The 19,528-nt window shown below is 45.7% G+C and overlaps 1 protein-coding gene across 4 annotated transcripts; it reads left to right on the top strand.

Moving 5' to 3' along the window:
- Nucleotides 1-6,509: 6,509 nt before the first annotated feature.
- ENC1 (ectodermal-neural cortex 1) lies at nucleotides 6,510-19,449 on the top strand. 4 transcript variants are annotated; one of them, XM_015277651.3, is made up of 3 exons: nucleotides 6,510-6,692; nucleotides 11,302-13,116; nucleotides 16,361-19,449. In XM_015277651.3, exon 2 carries the CDS (start codon nucleotides 11,314-11,316, stop codon nucleotides 13,081-13,083), a length of 1,770 nt encoding a protein of 589 aa, XP_015133137.1. In that variant the 5' UTR covers nucleotides 6,510-6,692; nucleotides 11,302-11,313; the 3' UTR covers nucleotides 13,084-13,116; nucleotides 16,361-19,449. The 4 variants fall into 4 exon arrangements, with proteins under 4 accessions (XP_015133137.1, XP_015133140.1, XP_015133139.1 ...); XM_015277654.3 differs by lacking the exon at nucleotides 16,361-19,449 and adding an exon at nucleotides 14,141-15,799; XM_015277653.4 differs by lacking the exon at nucleotides 16,361-19,449 and adding an exon at nucleotides 14,050-14,068.
- Nucleotides 19,450-19,528: the final 79 nt, after the last annotated feature.

The raw sequence follows: 19,528 nt of genomic DNA on the forward strand, positions 1-19,528 counted from the left end.
ATGCTGTTATGCTTCCAAACTTCTCATGTATTCTTATCAGCAGACTTTTTGAATTGAAAACCATACAAACTTTACATCTTACTTTGATTCTGTGGGCCACTTCCCATGACCTCACAGCCTGTAGTCTGGAAACTAGTGCTCTGGGATGTATGTATATGATAGTGGAAAGCATGACTGCAAGAAGCAAACCAGTAATTACGTGAGCCAGAAATGTGCCCATGCAGCAAAGAACGCTAATGGAATCCTGGGCTGCATTGGGTGAAGCATTGCCAGCAGGTTGAGGGAGGGGATCCTTCCCCCTTTACTCAGCACTGGTGAGGCCACAGCTAGAGCGCTGTGTGCAGTTGTGGGCCACCCTGTATGAAAGACGCAGATACACTGGAGAGTGTCCAACCAAAGGCCACAAAGATGATGAAAGGATTGGAGCATCTCTTCTGTGATGAGAGGCTGAGAGAGCTGGGACTATTCAGCCTGGAGGGGAGGAGGCTCCAGGGGATCTCATCAATAAATACCTGAAAGGAGGGTGTGAAAAAAAAAAAAAAATGGAGCCAAACTGCTGTCAGTGGTGCCTCTTGCCAGAACAAAAGGCAATAAACATGAGCACCAAAGACCAGAGGTTCCCCCTGAACACCAGGAAGCTCTTCTGTGCTGTGTGGCTGGCTGAGCACCCGCACAGGCTGCCAAGGAGGCTACACAGTCTCCTTGGAGATCAGAAGTCACTTGTACACAGCCCTGAACACCCTGGCCTGGGTATCTCTGCTTGAGCAGGGGGTGGGCCAGACGGACCCAGAAGTCCCTGCCTACCTCAGCTGCTCTGGGATTCTGGGACTCAGGGAAGACGCATGTTGGCCTTCACTTTGAGTGAGTACAGTGAACACTAGTAGTAGTGATACACAGACAGGCTGAGCAACCTGAACTTGCACCCAAAGTTTTAATCTACTTATACATCTGTAAGGACAGATTAATTTAATGTCCCTCAGGCACTGAAGAATAGAAGTAAAAAAATTTCTCTCATGCTTGCTCTTACCTACCTGGCAAAGTCAGAAATGTTCTCCTAAGAATGCGACACACAGCATTTCACCTCTTTTGCATTGCCCTTTTTTTTCGGGGTGATAGCTGTCGGTATATGCCAATTCCATTCTGATTTGTGGGCAAAATAGCATGTAAGTGGAGGGAACAATATAACAAGTCACAAAGCTAAAACATAACATTTTTAATGTGCAGATTGTTTGTGTTTTCAAACTCCAGTGACTAAATTTGCACCACCAGAAAAGAACATGTATTCCCATTTTGTGTCAAAAGTCCTTATCTTTAAATACCTTGAATAAAAGTCCTTAAACGGTCCTTAAGTACTAAAAGACAGTAAATACCTTGTGTTTCAATGTGTACTGCTACTTAAGAATGTAAGCGTAGCTACTGGGATGTGTATTCCGATCCTTACAAAACCAAAGCTATCCATTTGCATGAATACATTATTGTCTTCCTGCTTTCAGTACTGACATAAAAGGTGAAGACAAGAAAAGAAAAAGGAAAAGGAAAAGAAAAAGGAAGAAAAAGAAAGAGAAAAAGAAAAAGAAAGAGAAAAAGAAAAAGAAAAAGAAAAAGAAAAAGAAAGGAAAAGGAAAAAGGAAAAGGAAAAGAAAAAGAAAAAGAAAAAGAAAAAGAAAAAGAAAAAGAAAAAGAAAAAGAAAAAGAAAAAGAAAAAGAAAAAGAAAAAGAAAAAGAAAAAGAAAGAAAAGAAAAAGTCTCTTAGAGGTCTCCCTAGATGACACGCTGTTCTCTGTTATAAAAGACTAAACGAATAACCTAAGAAGCAGCTCAGTTCTCAGAGACTTATCATTGTTGCTTTCAGGCTCAGGTGTTTTGGGTTGGAAGGAGTGCGAAGGAACTGGCCCTGCAGAAGTGGAAGAGGTGAGGAACACACAAGTCCTTAGGCCAAGTTCCTGCTAGAGCATGGAGGCTTTTCAGTGCAGACTGGAATAACTTGAAACGGGAAGCCAGCTCAGCTGTCACCACTGGGGGCCACTGCTACGTAGCAAGAGAGAAGCAAAGGGAAACTGCTGCAAGGGCTGCAGCGAGACTGGAGGCAGCTCCTGAAAAGAAGCAAGGAACTGCCTCTGCGTGGAGTTCGGAGCTGGGAATTGAAATCTCCCGAGTATCCGACGCTATGACTTTTGCTGAACGTCACCATGAATGCCACTGACCCCTCTTTTCAGTGGTAGTCCCAGCACTGTGCTGGACCATGTATCTCCGGGAATTGGCTTGCGTACCAGAAAAAAATGGGGAACCCTTGCTAACCAAACTTGGTCAAAAGCATGCCGTTGTCACTGCTGTCTTCACCAACAAGGAACAATTCTTCTTACCAAGAGAGAGACCGAGCAGGCAATACAGAGTCAGCAAAAAAATAAACGCTGGGTAGCAGAGACCGTTTTGTGGGTAACTATAGAGCAAGAAGGACTGGAAAATGGTACAGCGAACACACAGGGATTATAAACAAAGCAGAAGTAGAAGACTTTTCCCCATAGTCTGAGACATTTTATCTCAATATTACATTTTATTTTATTTTTTTTTTAATTAGCACATACTGCTGGAATAGTGCGTAATTGTGAATTCTGGACTAGATGCAACAGTAAGGCTTTTCCAAGGGTTTCTGCTGAGGATTAAGAAATCTCTGGTGAAAATTTTTCTCATTCCAAACATTACACACGTCTATAACGTTATTTTAAAGCCAGGTTAACCCTTGACTGATGAAAATCTTTTGTGCAGAACATACTCAGCCTTACATAGAAACCAAGGCCTATCATTTCCTGTCTCATACACACTGTGTGATGTCGTAGCTCACTGACTTCAGATGGGCTGGTGTTCACATACTTTGCAAGAGGTGAGGGACTCAGCCCACAGCCATTTGTCATAAGAAGGCAGGAGAAACGTTTTGGAGGGTAGCAGTTCCGTGCCACTTACCCAACAATTTGCCCCTTCGTGCTGCTGCTGGTTTCCAGGGAGCAGCAGATGTGAACAGCCATGCCATGCAGGAATGACACCGAAGGGCGATTCTGACTGAATGTAACCCTTTAGAAAAATTAACACTCACAGAAGCGATGAGAGGAAAGCAAAGAGGGACTTACACCCCCTCCCCCCCAAAAAAGAATGGAAAAGCTGGTGTAACTGTTCAGTGTTGACCTCCTGTCAGAAGCTTCAGACAGCCCTGGTGCACAGTAAAGTCACACTGGGCTGTATCGACTGAACCTCTGTTTTCAGGCAGATCTGGAGAAGCTCGTCAAAGAGAAATGATAAGGAAAGCAGGTGTGGGTCACTGAGGGGTGCTCCTGGCCTCATCCCCCCAAGAGATCGCTGGCACTGGTACTGCTATTGTACAGTGTTAATTAGATCATCTTAATTAATTCATTCGAAGTGTAAATTAAGAAGGAATGAAGATAAATTACACTAATACATTTAACCCCACGCTGTTTATTTAGCAGTTGAACAAAATAATGTGGTTAAAAGAGTCTAACAAGGCAAATGCCCAAGACACAGCTGTTTAATAGCATTAAAAATGAGATCTCAGCCTGTGCTGCGGGCACATACAGCTGATTTGCATTTAAAAGGGTTGCCAAGATAGCTGTACTGGCAAACCCTGCTAATGTAGATGCAACTGATACCAACAAAACAACACAAAACAACCCCCCCAAAAAAAAGGTATTTCAATCTCCTGGTTGTGGTAATCTGGACTGGTAAATGGATTATTTTGCTAGTACAGCTCTGTCAGCGTTAGATCTCTTGCTGGTGTGGCTGGGGTAGTCTGGAAGATGTTTCAGCTGCAGAGCTATGCCTGCAAAACTCTTAAGAGTCAAAAAGGCCACGCTATAGTTTGCTGTACATTCAGTGATCCAAGGGCTTGTCTCAACACAGAAGCCAAACCAATTTAAATGAAGTTGGGAGATGAAACTCGTGTAGTTATACCAGGAATGCTTTTAAACATAGCAAGTTGGATTTGAGTTGAACAAAGAAGTTTTTGCTACCCCAATTGCACTGGAGTCAAATGTGGCACTTAAAATTCCAGAGGTGAAAACAGAAAATATTTGGGGTTTTGTACATCTTCCGTTTTCAAAGGCCACACTTCCATTCCACATAGTTATCATTACAACTTACTATTAAAAAATATATATATAAGCCCCAGGAGATTATCATTTTCACATGACTCCAGAAGCTGGGGCTTTGAGAAAAATGCTGATTGTCTTGTGATTTGTGATAAAATCATGATGTTTAGCAATATTTCAAAGATCCTATCTATCCTGGCATATGAATGCTAGGAGAAACATGTCCAAACTAGTTCAGTGGGCATGTTAAGCTATGTCCTGGGACAGGCTAGGCTAACTTTGTTTTCAGCAGTGTCAAAATACAGATTGGCCCATCTACAAAACTGGCTTAACCGGAACTGTGTTTAAATGTGACCTGACAGACCAATGTAAACTGGGCCAAAGATTTGCTTTGGACCAGGTTAATTTGTTGAGTGTTTATCCCATGCTAACCAGGCAAGCACTCTAGTTATGAATGTATAAATGAGCTGCATTTACAACCAGAGCTACCTAGTCCTAACACCTCTTCAGGAAGGAGCAGAGGTGGTATGGATGCTCTTTGTCTTCTGAGCATGAAAAGTAGCTCACATGAAGACATGCAAGAGAGCCACTGCTGTGGTCTGTAGAGCTTCCAGTTGTGGAACTGACAGAAGACAATCGAGTTCTTCTTTTTCTTCTCTCTCTTTCACACGGTGCATGTGTGCTGTTACATGCATGGAGAAGGGGCTGTCTGGCTCTATGGCTGTTTCTCCAACAGGCAACATGTTGCTTCATCCAATTATTCTGCCCTCATTAACCTCAACAGATTTCTTGTTTTATGGAGGTCGCTCAGAGGATTACTGTCCCATTTCAGTCACCCAGAGCATTGCCCAAATATGCGTGCCGTGAGCAGCTGCATAAGCCTTACATATTGTCCTCTCTACGGAGTTTATTTTCCACCGACCATTCCTTATCACTAGGAGCAAAAACAGACTCATATAAAAAGGTGTGGCTGCTGAACTACAGCCTATCTAATATTGCCCTCCCATTTGTGTTTTTCACTCCTGGTGATCATTTTGCCTGTGTGGAGGGAGGAGAACAAATCTGACCCTGTATGAAATTATGTGACCCCATGTTTTTAGTTGTATGGGATGACAACGTCTGACTTTCTGACACCAGACTATGCAGAATTCACCATAATGGAATTTGTTCTACTGGGGCAGGATTTGGCTGCAATCTCTGAATGTTTTGTTGGAGGAAAAATGGGAGAAAGCAGGATCAGATTTTATGGAGCGTGATACGATGAAAGGAGAAACCCAGATTCATAATTTGACAGCCCATGGTGCTAGAAAAGTCAGTCATAAACAGAATAAATCCAGAATCCACACGCGCTGCCTGACTGAAGTGAGCACCAGGTTAGGCCATCGTGTCCATGCATACCCCTTGTATAAGGTGATTCACAATATCCAAGAGCTTCTCTCACACCTAGATATCTTTCAAATGCACTTTATTACATATAGATATGCAACATTCTTAACCTTGCAATCTACAGAATTTCATGTCATAATCAAACTACTGTAAACATGCAGACGTGTGAAAGAGATTACTCTTTCACCTGCTCTTTGTCTGACCAAAATCGCATTGCTTGCTGTCATCCCCAGGTTCTCCAGAGCTCCAGATGCGTGCTGCTATACGCTGAGCTCGTGTGTATCTGCAGCGTTGGGGTGCAGCAACAGGAACACAAGTAACTGTATGCATGTTAGTGAATTGCTTGCAGGGGTGTTCTCTGAGAGAAGAAACGGTGTTTCCTTCTGAGGAACAAATGAATTGCACAAACTGTTACATGCAGCTGTGAGTTGGTGGGGGTAAACTCATTGTTCTTACCTTTCTTGAAGTCTCTGTATGCTGCAAGTAGCATTAGGAAACGGTAAATCAGCATAGAAAAATCAGTATAGAATGGTCGAGAGCTGCACAACGCCGCTGTGTAAACACCTCTATTACGTCTGTGTTTATTTTTTACATCGGCCTGTTGCACACGTGCGTTTTTCTCACACTTCGTTAATTGGGAAGTATCGAAAGCCAGGCGCAGCCTCGCGCTGCAAGCGCAGCCACCGAGCGGCAGCAGCTCCGCCACCGCTCCCAGGCTCGGGGCGCCGCCGCGCATTCTCCGCGGGGCAGCGCCGGCAGCGGTATCCCGGCTCCTGCCCGCACCCGCGCGGGTATTCCTGTGCCCGCACGGCGGAGCGGTGACCGCAGCTCGGCCACCCGCACAGCCCTGGAGTAGCGGCGCTGGGATATCCCGCACCTTCCCCGGAACGCGAACTCCTATGACAGCGCAGCCGCCCGCCCGCCGGCCCGCCCGCTCCCTCCCCGTCCCTCCCCCGGGTGTCACCCAGCCGCTTTGCATAGCCTCCCCGCCCCCCAGCCCATATACCCCGTCCCTGCGCCGCCGACGGGGCAGAGCTGCGGCTCGGCGGTGCCAGCAGCAGCCGCCCGTTCTCCCGTCCTCCTCTCCTCCTTCCCCGCCGCGGTCCGCCTCCTGCTGCCGGCACCACCTACGCCGGCCGCCTCTCCGCACGGCCGTCTCTCCCTTCCCATGCGCGGAGGCCGAGGGACGCCCGCTCGGCAGCAGCCGCTGTAAGTCGGTGCCCGGCGAGCCGCTCGCGGAGGGAGGCGGGAGGGCGGCGCGGGGCTGCGCGCAGCCGGGGTGGGACGGGTGGGCTCTGCGCCCGCCGCACCGCAGCCGCTCCCCCGCACCGCTCTGTCCCTTCTGCCCGCAGCGGGGAAGCGGGCGGATGCCGGCGCTGGGGTTGAGTGTCTCCGGTACGCGGCTGTCCTGCGGAGCGCCGGGTGCTGCTGCGAGGCTGCCGGGCTGCCTCCCCGGGCCGGGGCATCCCTCGGCGGTGGCAGGCACGGGGGAAGGACCGGCGCCGCGCTGCTGCCGGAGCTGGCTACGGGGCTGCTCCGCCTGCTCCGGAGCAGAAACTTTTCCACGTGGTTGTTGCTCTGTAAAGAAAAACAGATGCGCTTTGACTTATCGCACTGTTTCTGCATCAGGTTGGGAAGAAAACGGGGAATTTTTTGTTTCGGAGACGGGGTTGTTCAGGCTCTGCGATGGAGTGAACTATAGGGAATTTAGTGCTGGGTTTCTTTGTCTGCGTGCGGTGAGCGGCGTTGCATTCCTCGCAGGAGCAGCGTGCTCTGCTTTCCATCTCGCTGCAGGTCCCGGGGAGCCGCTGAGCTTGTGCTGGAGGAGTTCCGGCAGGATCGGGACTCGGCTCAGCGAGACCGACGGTATCGCCGCGGGGTTAGCAGCTGAAAGCAGTATCAGTCAGATCGGTGGGATGTATGGCACATTTCCTTTTCCCCATCAGTTTCACTGATTCTGCGCTAAAACTCAACCAGCCCCGTGTAATTACAGACTCGTATGGAAATGAGTCTACATCGCGGCTGTGTCGGTAATTTGAAAATGCTTAATTCTTCATTTGATTTAGGCTGTGACCTGCAAAGAAGTAGGGCAGGGAGTCTGTTGTTCAGTTTTAAAATCGTGTTTACTGCAGGGGCTGCTGTGACAAGCAGCCTGTTGAAGTGTAATTCTAAATCAAAGTCCTGGTTGAACCTCTGTTCCCAGATAAAATCTGTATCTGTAATTTACTGACCACTTCTTGTTTTTTTACATACTAATATTATTATTTCTAAGGAAAAGTCGCCTGAAGGGAGTTGACTCATTTTATTCAAGATGAACATTTGCTCACTGACTGTAAATTACCTCCGCTGAAGTATTTGAGGCTTGCATGATTTCCAGCACCGAACGGAGAAATCAGAGATGTCATTTATACCATTTAACATTCTTGCATGGTTCTGGACGGAGCTAATTGTCAGAAGCTGCAAAAAGGCATGTTCACAGAAACGCTGCTCGTTAGTCAATTAGGATAATTGCTCTTAGGGGTTCGTCCATGTGTGAGCTCATCTCAGCAACCGTGGAGGAGGAAAAGATACGTGTAGATACGCATCTTTGTTCTGTTTGGGGAAATATGTTAGCTTATCTTAAATGTGAACTGGCATACTTTGAATTCTTCTTTGTGGATGGCATTGTGATGATAAAGACAGTGTTACCGTAGCAGTTAAAGACCAGCACTGCAAGTGCTCCGTAAGAACTGGCATTACTCGCTGAGGGACCAAGTCTCCTCCTTTAGTGGGGTGAAATGTGACTGCCTTACATTGTAGCTGCTTGAGAGCATTTCTTGTCTCTTATTTTATTCTTGTTATTATTATTTTAAACAGCAGTGCTCCTTACTGGGGCTGTGGGTGGGCTTGGGCAGCATGCAGCAGTCTGTTCCTCCCTTCCACATGTGTTTGTAGCTCAATACCCTCCAGTGTCTGTGTAGTTGCTGGGTAAGTTTTTTTTTTTTTTTTTTTAAGTTTGCTTCTATTTTGTTGTGGTTGCGGTCTCATTCCGAGTGATCTTTGCTAGTGGTTCTTAGTGGACTGTAGGTGCTGAATGCTTGCAGCCTCTGATGTGAACTTTACCTGCCCTAATACTGAACCCTGAGTGCGGGGTAAGAGGTTTTCTGCATGCTCTGAGCTTCCCCAGTGCATGGGAGGAAAGGAGAAGAACTGTATTCCCTGGCATACTGTGGAAATCCTGGCGTGCCAGGGCTGTTTGTCTGCACCTGCCCTTGGCTGGGACAGAGAGCAGGGGGCATTGAGCACCATCCTTGGTTCCTGGTAGCTCTGTCGTCTCACACTGGGTGTTCAGCTCCCATCCCACTGCCTGGCAAAGGAGGCCTTGCAGGTTTATTTCCTCAGCGTGAGGAAAGCTGAGCTGTAGAGATCCAGTCGGTGCTGTGCATTGCATTGTGATGGCCTTAAAAAAGGTAAAATGCTTGGGAAAGTTCTAAAACCTTTCAGGGGGTTCTTGGTGAAGGGCTCTTCCCACCTGTCTCCACACTGTTTGTGTTTATATACTGTAAACCATGACCCTTTCTGTAATCCTTCATTTCCAGCAGGTTTCAGCCTGAGAGAGTATGTGGTCAGTATAATCTTCTTGGCTGTACGTTACGTGTGTAATTTTAGCCTGAGATTAGTGTTGAAGATCCTTGAATGGCATCTAAGTCAGACACCATTCTCTTTGCTGGTTAATAGAATTGTTTTAAAGGTAATTTCACTCTTCTTATGAAAGGATTTGCATTGAGAGGACGTACCAGCCTCCCGAAGCTGTTCTGTATCTATGTGCTTGGTATCAATGCATTTTGTAGGCTGGTCATGGGACCAGGGTTTTAAAACACCTTTTCAAACTTTTGTGTGTCAGGTACTCAGGTTGTGGCTCTGATGGGGAAGGATTCCTATGAGCTTTAAAGGATTTTGGACTGAGCACTCTACAGGCAGCTGTATTGCTTGCTCTTTTCAATCCCAGTTGAAGTGTACCAGGGAAGTCATTTTCCCATATTAAAGGAAATGGGTTATGGTAGTTTTGCAGTAAGGTGCCTCTTTGTTCCCTAATTGGTGTTGGTTTTAAGGTGTTGGGTTTTTTTTTTTCCCTCCCCCTGCAACTGAAGTGAAAGGTGTGTCACAAACTTTCTGTTGTATGTGACAAATTGATTATTCTGCACATTGTTTAGCAAGCAGAATAGTACTGGTTGGCTGCACATGTGGCAGAGTGTGTGTACCCTCCATTATGCATGAATAGGATATTGTGAGGTGAAGTCTGTTGTCCAAGTGAGTCATGTATGGTTTTGATGTTGTTGAGGGTTCTGAACCTAGAAAAACAAATGCATTCATTAAAGGATTTTTATTTTTGAGGCTCTTCAAGCTTTGTGTCAGCTTGAAGCATGAAATGTGGGAATAGAGTTGTACGGTTGTGTACTGCTTAAACATGCTCAGGAATATGAAAATGCTCAAGTCTGTGAGAGAGGGAAGTACATCCACATGAAAAACCTCTGCAGGTGGCCTCAGGTCATGCTCTGACTTTGAGCACTGGGAGCTTTCCAGGTAGGCTCTTGCCCTGATCCTTATTTGAAGGTGCAGTAAAAGGGACTCTGCGTAAGAGAGTATCATAGAAATTAGGGAAGCTTGGTTCTCTTCTTTCTCCAAGCTTCCTCTGTAGTTTGGAATGAGAAGTGAGGTTTTAACAGTAGCAGTCACAGCCGTAGCCTGCACTGGGCTCTGTATGCTTCACCTATTCATTGCACTGTGGTTTTTCAGCCATTAGCTCTATATAACTCCCAGTATTCCTCTCTTCCCGCATACTCTGTGCTGCTTTGGCTGCTTTGGCACAACTCTTAATTAAATCTGGAATCTTAGTCCAGTAATCATACGTAGACCTGCATATCATGGCAGACAACAGGAATATTCACCTGATAAGGACTGAGAACCACTGTTTGTCAGGAATAGAACAGCATAGGATGTTTCTCTTGTTTTGTCTCCTCCACAACTCAAGAGCAGCCAGTAGCAGTTGATGGCTTGCACTCTGAGTACCTGGCTCTTGAAGTAGCCACAGCGTGGTGATGCCTTGATGACTTCATCTGGCAGTGAAAACATCTTTCTGCTGACTCTGCCCGTTGTGTGTGCTGTTGCTGTGTGCTCCGCAGCAGGCGGCCGCTGGCAGAGTTCAAGATGTAATCTCTGAAATTCAACTGTAATATTTTTTAAAGATTTTGCAAGTCTAAACTTATGATCCTTGTTAAGTTTTCCTTTTAAGGTTCCCCTTTTTCATTCCCTGCTGTTGCATATGGAATTGTTGTAACAAAGCGAAGCTTCCTAATGGGATTAGTAGTTTTTTGTTCATCATGCTGCTTTTGACATTCCTTAGGTATTCTGTCTGGTAGCTCTTCCTGCTATGATTCAGTACAGGAGAATGTTTCAAGCATGTGCATATGTACATATGTAATGAATCAGCTGGTCTAGATTGGGGAACGGTGAGAAAATCAGCCCTGGTTCCTTTTCTTTCTCCTGTGACTTACTTGCTTACTGTATTGCTGTGGAAGTTGGAGATCAGGTTTCCCAAGATAAACCTGCTCTTGGGCAACAAATTTACAGTATGTCATTTATGAAACTCATCTTACAGAAAATAAACACATGCCAGAGGTACATTCTGTGTCTGCATTCTCTGTCCAGTCATCCACAAATTAAGCCGTTTTTTCTTCCCCCCATCTTATAGTGAGTAATAGATACACTTCTTGTTATGTAAAAAGAAAATGAATTAAACTCTCATTAATCTCATTTATGTTTTTTTCTTTGTTTGTAGGTGTGGAAGAAAATGTCAGTCAGCATGCATGAAAATCGCAAATCTAGGGCCAGTACTGGCTCCATAAACATATACTTATTCCACAAGTCATCCTATGCTGATAGCGTCCTGACTCACCTGAACCTTCTGCGTCAGCAGCGCCTCTTTACAGATGTTCTCCTCCATGCTGGGAACAGGTCGTTCCCCTGCCACAGGGCTGTCCTGGCTGCCTGCAGCCGCTATTTTGAAGCGATGTTCAGTGGAGGACTGAAAGAGAGCCAGGATAGCGAAGTCAACTTCCATAACTCCATTCACCCAGAGGTCTTGGAGCTGCTCCTGGACTATGCATATTCCTCCAGGGTTATCATCAATGAGGAAAACGCAGAGTCGCTGCTGGAGGCTGGTGACATGCTGGAGTTCCAGGACATTAGGGATGCTTGTGCAGAGTTTCTGGAGAAGAACCTTCATCCTACCAACTGTCTTGGCATGCTCCTGCTGTCAGATGCTCACCAGTGCACCAAGCTTTACGAGCTCTCTTGGAGGATGTGCCTTAGCAACTTCCAGAGTATCAGTAAAAGTGAAGACTTCCTCCAGCTGCCCAAAGACATGGTAGTGCAGCTCCTTTCCAGTGAAGAATTAGAAACCGAAGATGAAAGGCTCGTGTATGAATCGGCTATCAACTGGGTCAACTATGACCTGAGTAAGCGTCACTGTTACCTGCCCGAGCTACTGCAGACGGTGAGACTGGCCCTCTTGCCAGCCATATATCTGATGGAGAACGTGGCGATGGAAGAACTTATCACCAAGCAAAGGAAAAGCAAAGAGATAGTAGAAGAATCGATACGATGCAAGTTAAAGATCCTACAGAATGATGGAGTGGTCACTAGTTTGTGTGCCAGACCCCGCAAAACTGGCCATTCTCTTTTCCTTCTGGGTGGCCAGACTTTCATGTGTGACAAGCTGTACCTGGTGGACCAGAAGGCAAAGGAGATCATTCCGAAGGCTGACATACCGAGTCCGCGGAAAGAGTTCAGTGCTTGTGCCATAGGCTGCAAAGTGTATATCACTGGGGGACGAGGGTCAGAAAATGGAGTCTCCAAAGATGTGTGGGTGTATGACACCCTTCACGAGGAGTGGTCAAAGGCTGCTCCCATGCTGGTGGCTCGCTTTGGCCATGGCTCTGCTGAACTGAAGCACTGTCTGTACGTGGTAGGAGGACACACCGCAGCCACTGGATGCCTTCCAGCTTCCCCTTCAGTATCCTTAAAGCAAGTAGAACAGTACGACCCTGTGACCAACAAATGGACCATGGTTGCTCCGCTGCGAGAGGGAGTAAGCAATGCAGCTGTGGTCAGCGCAAAGCTGAAGCTGTTTGCTTTTGGAGGGACCAGCGTCAGCCACGACAAGCTGCCCAAAGTTCAGTGCTACGATCAGTGTGAGAACAGATGGACGGTGCCAGCCACCTGCCCCCAGCCCTGGCGCTACACTGCTGCAGCTGTCCTGGGTAACCAGATTTTTATTATGGGTGGAGATACGGAATTCTCTGCGTGCTCTGCTTACAAATTCAACAGTGAGACATACCAGTGGACTAAGGTGGGAGACGTGACAGCCAAGCGGATGAGCTGCCACGCAGTGGCATCTGGAAACAAGCTGTATGTTGTTGGAGGCTACTTTGGCATTCAGAGATGCAAAACACTGGACTGCTATGATCCCACTCTGGACGTATGGAACAGCATAACAACCGTGCCCTACTCGCTGATTCCCACGGCATTCGTCAGCACATGGAAGCACCTCCCCTCATAATTGTGTGTGTGTGTTGCAATTAGAAATCATCAGGTAAGGAACAGCACCTTTGAATTCCTCCATAATAATGCTTTTCACACAGCTTCCAGTCTCCACTCTGGGGCGTAAGTATGTGCAGTGGTGCAGCTGGAGTGATGAGGTACGTGCAACTGGCCAGAAACCAGCCTGTGACAGTGTAGGTGCTTTGGATGACTTGCCGTGCTCCCTGCATCCATTCTCCTCACGGGACCTCTTGCTGCACAACTTAGATGTTGGAAAATGTTATTTCTCTTGGCCCTTTCCTTGTCAGGCAATGCAGATGATATTTTGGAAACTGAATCCTGCTCTGCCCTTTTATTCCAAATGCATGCTAAACAAGGGATCGGAGCCATTCTCCCGACTGCACAGGTCAGGTCACTCTGTCCATCCAGTAGCAGGGACAGTAAATTCTGATCTGAAGCTGAACAGTGAATTCAGTTGCATTTCCAGGCAGGCTGCGTGCTTTCCTCTTCTGGGAAACCTGATGTCTTAAGTCCATGAGAAGTGTTTTACAAGGACTTCACATGAAATTCGCTGTCTCGCCTAGACAGCAAGGCTGCACCTACCTGGATTAAGGTTGAATTTCTTCCATTGTTACACTTTGAAATACAGATTTTTTTTCAAAATAGTTATGGACATATATGTGGGACTGCATACGGTGTCAGGAAGACATATAATTAATATTGCTGGCTGAAATAATTACCCGTCTATAGCACATACTGTTCCAAAACAATGCAATTACACATAATGGGCCGAGCTCTTACAGATGCAACTTCAGCACTGTATCTTCTCCCAAGCAAGTCTCAGTCTGGCCTCCCTGTTTGGATACTGTGACCTTCCAGTTTTTAGGAGGAGGGAAGAAAACATTCATTAAAAAAATAAAAAGAAAATATCTAGGTACCAATATACATGGCCAATATTTTTCAAAACTGTTTTCTGTTGTTCTAGACTACCACTTGTTTCAACCATTCCTGGCTTTTCCTAGTTTTTATCTTTCTGAGAGTTACATCACATAAAGTAAGTTGCTGACATTTTCCAGAACTGTTACTCCGTCTGTTTTGCAACAAATCTGGCAGACTCCTGTTAGTGCTGTGCTGCTCTTTCCCCCCGGAGACGTCAGGACAGAATCGCCATCACCGCCAGCCAGCTGAAGGAACGTAGTGGTTTGCCTAATCCTAAATAATCCGTGCCCCATGAGTGGCAACTTCTTTTTGGATTTGAACTGTGTGTGTAATGTAACCATGAAGGCAGGAAGGCTGGAAGGGACCAGGCAAATAAATGCAGCTGAAGTAATGACGTGAGCTTGGCATTTGCGTCTTAGTTCCCCAGCAGTCCAGACTGAGGTGGGTTCTCCAGAAGAACATTCACAGAGCATTGTGTTTGAAGACCCTCAGGGTCCTCCTGTTCGGGACCCTGATGGAGAGCAGGAGGGAAGCTTCATTTCTGTGCCACGGCTTCCCCCCCCCCCACCGGTAAAACATCTTTACATCTTCAGTCAATTTCTATTATTACTCACTTTCAGTGCTTCTCACTGTTACCAGAACAGTAGTATTGAATGCCCGGACTGAGGTCTGTGCCAAGAAAAATATTGACTTATTCTTCTGAGACTGACTTAATTGTTCTAACATTTACAGCGCCTGAGACAGCATGTTGTATTTTGAAAGCCCATCCTCGGAATATAGCAGTGCAAAAGCTTTCGTTTGCTTTGCAGTGTCTTGTTAAAGCCATTACTTTAGCTCCACCGACACACAAGATAACTGGATGAACACAGACAGAGACTGAAAGTCTCTCCCGATTTTGTGTGCTCATCCAGCAAGTGGTTTTTTTTTTCTTCTTCTTCCCCACTGACTCCTGCTGCTTTGTCAGTGGGTGGGAGGGACAAAAAGGAAATTACTTCTGATTACCCTCTGTTTTCATGGCGCTGTGTGGCCCCAGTCTGACAGCTTTTAGGAAGACTTTAGTCTGCTTTGTCCCTTTCCTCCAACTTGGGGCTTTTGAGTAGGTTGGAAATGTTTTTCTTTTTTTTTTTTTCCCCCTCTGGTTTTGAATCATTTATGTGTATTTTTAAAGTTCATCCTGTGATGGGGAAGATTGTTTTGGCTTCAGAGCTGATTTGTGTGTTCTTCAATGGGAAGAATGACATGCTGCCCCGAGGAATGTCTAGAAAACACTAATCAACACTAAGAGCAGAAGCTTTTTTGGATGTAATGAAGATAGCCTGTTTGGAGCCCACAGTTGCAAAAAAGGCACGAGTCTTTAAGCTGTTACGTGGGCTACTGCATTTCCAGTGTGTGCTCCCTGTTGTACTTAGGCATAACAGCTTGAGGAATACGTGTTACCTTCAAGCGAACTGAGTTCACTGCAGCTCTTTGGCATTGTAATGATTTGGGTTTGACTCTGCAAATGCTAGCAGTGCTGTCAGAAATGACTGCTAACAAGCTGATGATGGTCTGGAAGCTGGCGTTTTAATGCAGCTTCAAAGTGAAAATGGAGAGCACAATCCCAGGATCCAAAGGCTGAATTTTTCATTGAATAATCAGTTTTTATAAAAGACTCCAGGATGGAATTATTGATGCGTGGTGCACTGCTGTGTGAAAAGGAATGAAGCAGGTTTCTGCTCTAATGAATAGCAGAGATGTTTTAAGTAAGGGGATTAATATGTCTTTTTCTATACCATGAATAAATTCAATTTAGAGTTCTTCATGGTGAATGGAAGCATTGGGGTGAAACGCCTTCACCTCCCTGTTTGCATTACTCCAGCCAGGTTTGCTGTGTCCCAGGGACAGAAGGAACTGTTCAGTTGGGCTTCTGTGGGAGAGAAATTGCACAAACTTCACTTAAAAGAAATCCATGGGCATGCAGGGGGAACACAGAAATGTTAAGGTATGCGGAATGCAGAGTCCATCACGTTCAGCCATATCTGGCCAGTTCGACCTGGCTTTCAAAGGATTGGATTGGTATCTGAAAATTTAACTGACGCCTTTCTGTTGCTGAATGGGGTGGTTTATCGAGGAGGGCTGGTAGGGCAAATCTGACCCTAAGTAATAATGTTCATGGCTGGTTTATTTATCAGTAGTTGGAACACTAAGGTGGCAGGGGGTGGGAAAGAGCATCAAGTGGATTGTGTCCTAAGCCTAGCTGTTAGATTTTCTTGGACATCTAACAAAAACCTTATGGTACCTTGTCTCAGCAAAGCCCTTTAAGCCTTTCTTCTCTCTCTCTCTCTCTCTCTCTTTTTTTTTTCTTCCCATGCTTTTAGTTTACTCCACTGTTGGGAGAAGAGAATTGGAACCTCGGATCTGGATAAATGGTTTTAATGAAGAAAAAATCGCTCAGCATCTCTTGCATTTGAAGAAAATCATCCGCACCTTGTAAATTATCTAAACTACACATGAAGGAACGGGAGGAAAAAACTGTCTTCTGGACTTCAGCACATGGTTTAAATACGAATGAGTGAACCTATGATCTGGTCCTTGTGCTATTAATTGTGGATTAATGCCAATATTAATCAGTCCTTCAGAAGAGAGAAAGAAGAGACGAGACTTCTCTGAGCAGTGCAGCACACGGCTCTTGATCTTTGCGGACTGCTGTTTGTATGAGAAATTTGAAATGGTTGTCACTCCCCTTTGTGATGACTTGAAGCGTCAGCGCCAGCTGCAGGGTAGCAGGCTGGGTCAGAATCAGCGGGATGAAGGGAGCTGTGCTGCTGGAGAACTCTGCAAGCCAGAGGTGCTTGTCTGTGGGCATGCCTACGGCATCTCCTGGACCCTGCAGCGAATGACCTCCTGCTGGAGGAGGAAGAGCACAGTGGCAAAATCTTCTTGCAACAGTGGGGAGCAAAAGTGTCACCCCCAAATGCTTCTTGTTCCCTTTCCTCCCTGTATTTATAAGTAACCTGGACTGTCCTATTCTTGTTACGTTACTTGTTGTAGATACAGTTATTTATTGTTCTGTGCTTGCATGCTGAAACAATGCCTGCAATTGTCTTCATGTTGTAAGGGCTTGTGTGAATTGTTGTATGTTTTGCACATTTTGTGATTGCTGACTTGCTCTGCTGCACAAAGAAAGAAAACTGTTGGGTAACGGTGAGAGGGAGGGGTGGCTTCCCGGTCAGAAATGGAAGGATTACAAAGCAGGATCTTAAGTTACACACTTAATAAAGGAAGAAGCCATGGAAGTCACTTTCTCAGGCCACCAACTCCCCAGGTTGCATGTGGTGCATCTTGTAGATGGTGTCCTTGCTACATTTCATTCGCTGGTCATGCCTTTCAATTTCTTATCCGGAAATAGCCAAAACCATGTGCAGCTTTCTCTTTGTGCAGCTCCCTGATTGCAATGCAAATACTGTGGAATAGCTTCTGGATACCAAGCCCAGATGAAGTCATTGTCCAAAGTTATTTATTTATTTATTGGATTGGAGAAGGGGATACCTACAGTTCAGCCACATTGACCCCAGTGAGTGGAGTGCGGCTGATTCAGGAATAAAAGTAAAAACCTCAAGATATGTTAGAGATGAAGTCTTAAATGCAAGAGCAGCAATTTTGCACTGACTGGATTGCCTCATCCATCTGGATTTCAGATGATCAACTGAGTGGGCAAGAATCAAAGACCCAAGTGCTCTAGCAAATTCTCATGGGGATAGAAAATGAATTTCAAAGCTCCTAGTCTTAAAAATAACCCTCAGACTGTTCTGCCTTTTCTCTTTCATTGCCAGGTATGTATATAAACACTCGGTTGTTCAGAGTGTCTGATACAGCCCTCAGAAACCAACCTTTTAATTTTTTAAAGAAATTTGTTTCTTATCCGTCTGGTCTTGAGACAGATACGAAGCTACTCTTTTCCTTCTGGATTTCAGAAGCTTATTTTTCACAGGTGCTTTCTTTGCCAGATTCTGTTACAAAGCATGTATTGTATTGTGTTTTTCCCTAAATGTTTTTCTGGAGCCCAACTTGACTGGCACATTCAGTAACATGGTTGGTGTGTGCTGCAGTATAAGTAAACAGCTGCATGCGTGCATGCAAAACAAAAATAGTCACATTGGTGATGTTTGCCTTTCTGTGTGACAGTGGTGTAGCTGTAGTTGTGAAAGCTGTGTCATCTGAAAGTATTTACACTGGTCACTGGAAGTTTCTCTGTGCTGCCTTATGTTTGACTTGCTGTTTGGAGTAGACCTTTACATTTCAGAAATAGAGTACTTGGCGTTCTGTGAATACTCAGACAACGTTGATTAGCAAAGGCATTAGCAGCTTATTTTAAGGGTGAGGCCCAGCTAGATGCAAACAGTTACAGTTCTTCTAGTTTAACTGATCTGTTGAAATGATAGATTAACAAAATGATAGATTAACAAAAAAAGAAAACCCAATAGCATCCCCCCACCCCACATCAGCTCCTTTCTACTAGATGGCTTTGAGCAATAGAAAAACATCTTAGGTAGGATAGGTCTCCTCTCTGCATCCCTTTGCATGCACAGGATGCCCTGCTGCTGGCTTGAGCCACTGGCGTCGTGCATCTCAGGGCTTGTGGGCACCAAATGAGCTGTCACGTCAGACACGTGTGTTTTGCATGTCCTCTCCCAGGTGCTACTGATGGTGCAAGGCATGGGGAAATGAGGAGCCAGGGCCCCTTCCTTGAATCAGGGCATCCAGATTAGAGGCCTGTTTTCCCTGTCAAACGGATGTAAGTCCAGGTGCGAAGCCTCTCTGCACCTTGCTGCTCAGCTTACGGCACAAATCTGCTCTGTGGCACTATGTGGTTTCCAGAAGTGGGATAAGCCTTCTGCAGCTGTTTCAAAGGTCTGCTTTCCTGCCCTTTGTATTAATTCCTGTGGGTAGGCTGGAGGAAGATGGAGTTGGGGTGGGCTTTTGGCTGTGGAGGGAAGGCACCGGGCTCTTGCTTGGAGCTGGTGTGGGAATCCCAGTGGCATGCTTGGCCATTCCAGTCCTGTGCACAGCCTGTGCTTTGAAGTGAAGGCGGTTCACAGCAGAGTGCACACAAAACCCTTGGCATAAGACGAGAAGGTTCCTCTTATTCTGCGGGCTGGTTGCTGTAGAAACATGTAACAAAGGACAGCCTTCCTCTCCTGGTATAAATGTGCAGCCCCTTTTCTCTAGGTTTGACACCTGTCTGAATAAGAGTGATTCGAGCAGAATAATGTTCTCTTTCCTGGCTGTTGAAGAGATGTGGTTCATGTACTAAAAGGAAACTGTACAAGTGAAGAAGTAATATGTCTATGGTGTGTCTTTTTGTTTGCTACTACATTTTAAGGTTTTGTAAAACTTGTATTTTTTTTTTTTCACAATGTGAAACTGAAGGTCAATAAATTATTAGAGATTTTCTCTCCATGGATCATTTCTTTTAAGTGTTGTCTCTTCCTTCCATCCCCCCTGATGTTTTGAATCCATTATAATGTCCTTTTCAAGTCTTCTTA

Source organism: Gallus gallus, chromosome Z (assembly GCF_016699485.2).
Source record: "Gallus gallus isolate bGalGal1 chromosome Z, bGalGal1.mat.broiler.GRCg7b, whole genome shotgun sequence".
NCBI lineage: Eukaryota > Metazoa > Chordata > Aves > Galliformes > Phasianidae > Gallus > Gallus gallus.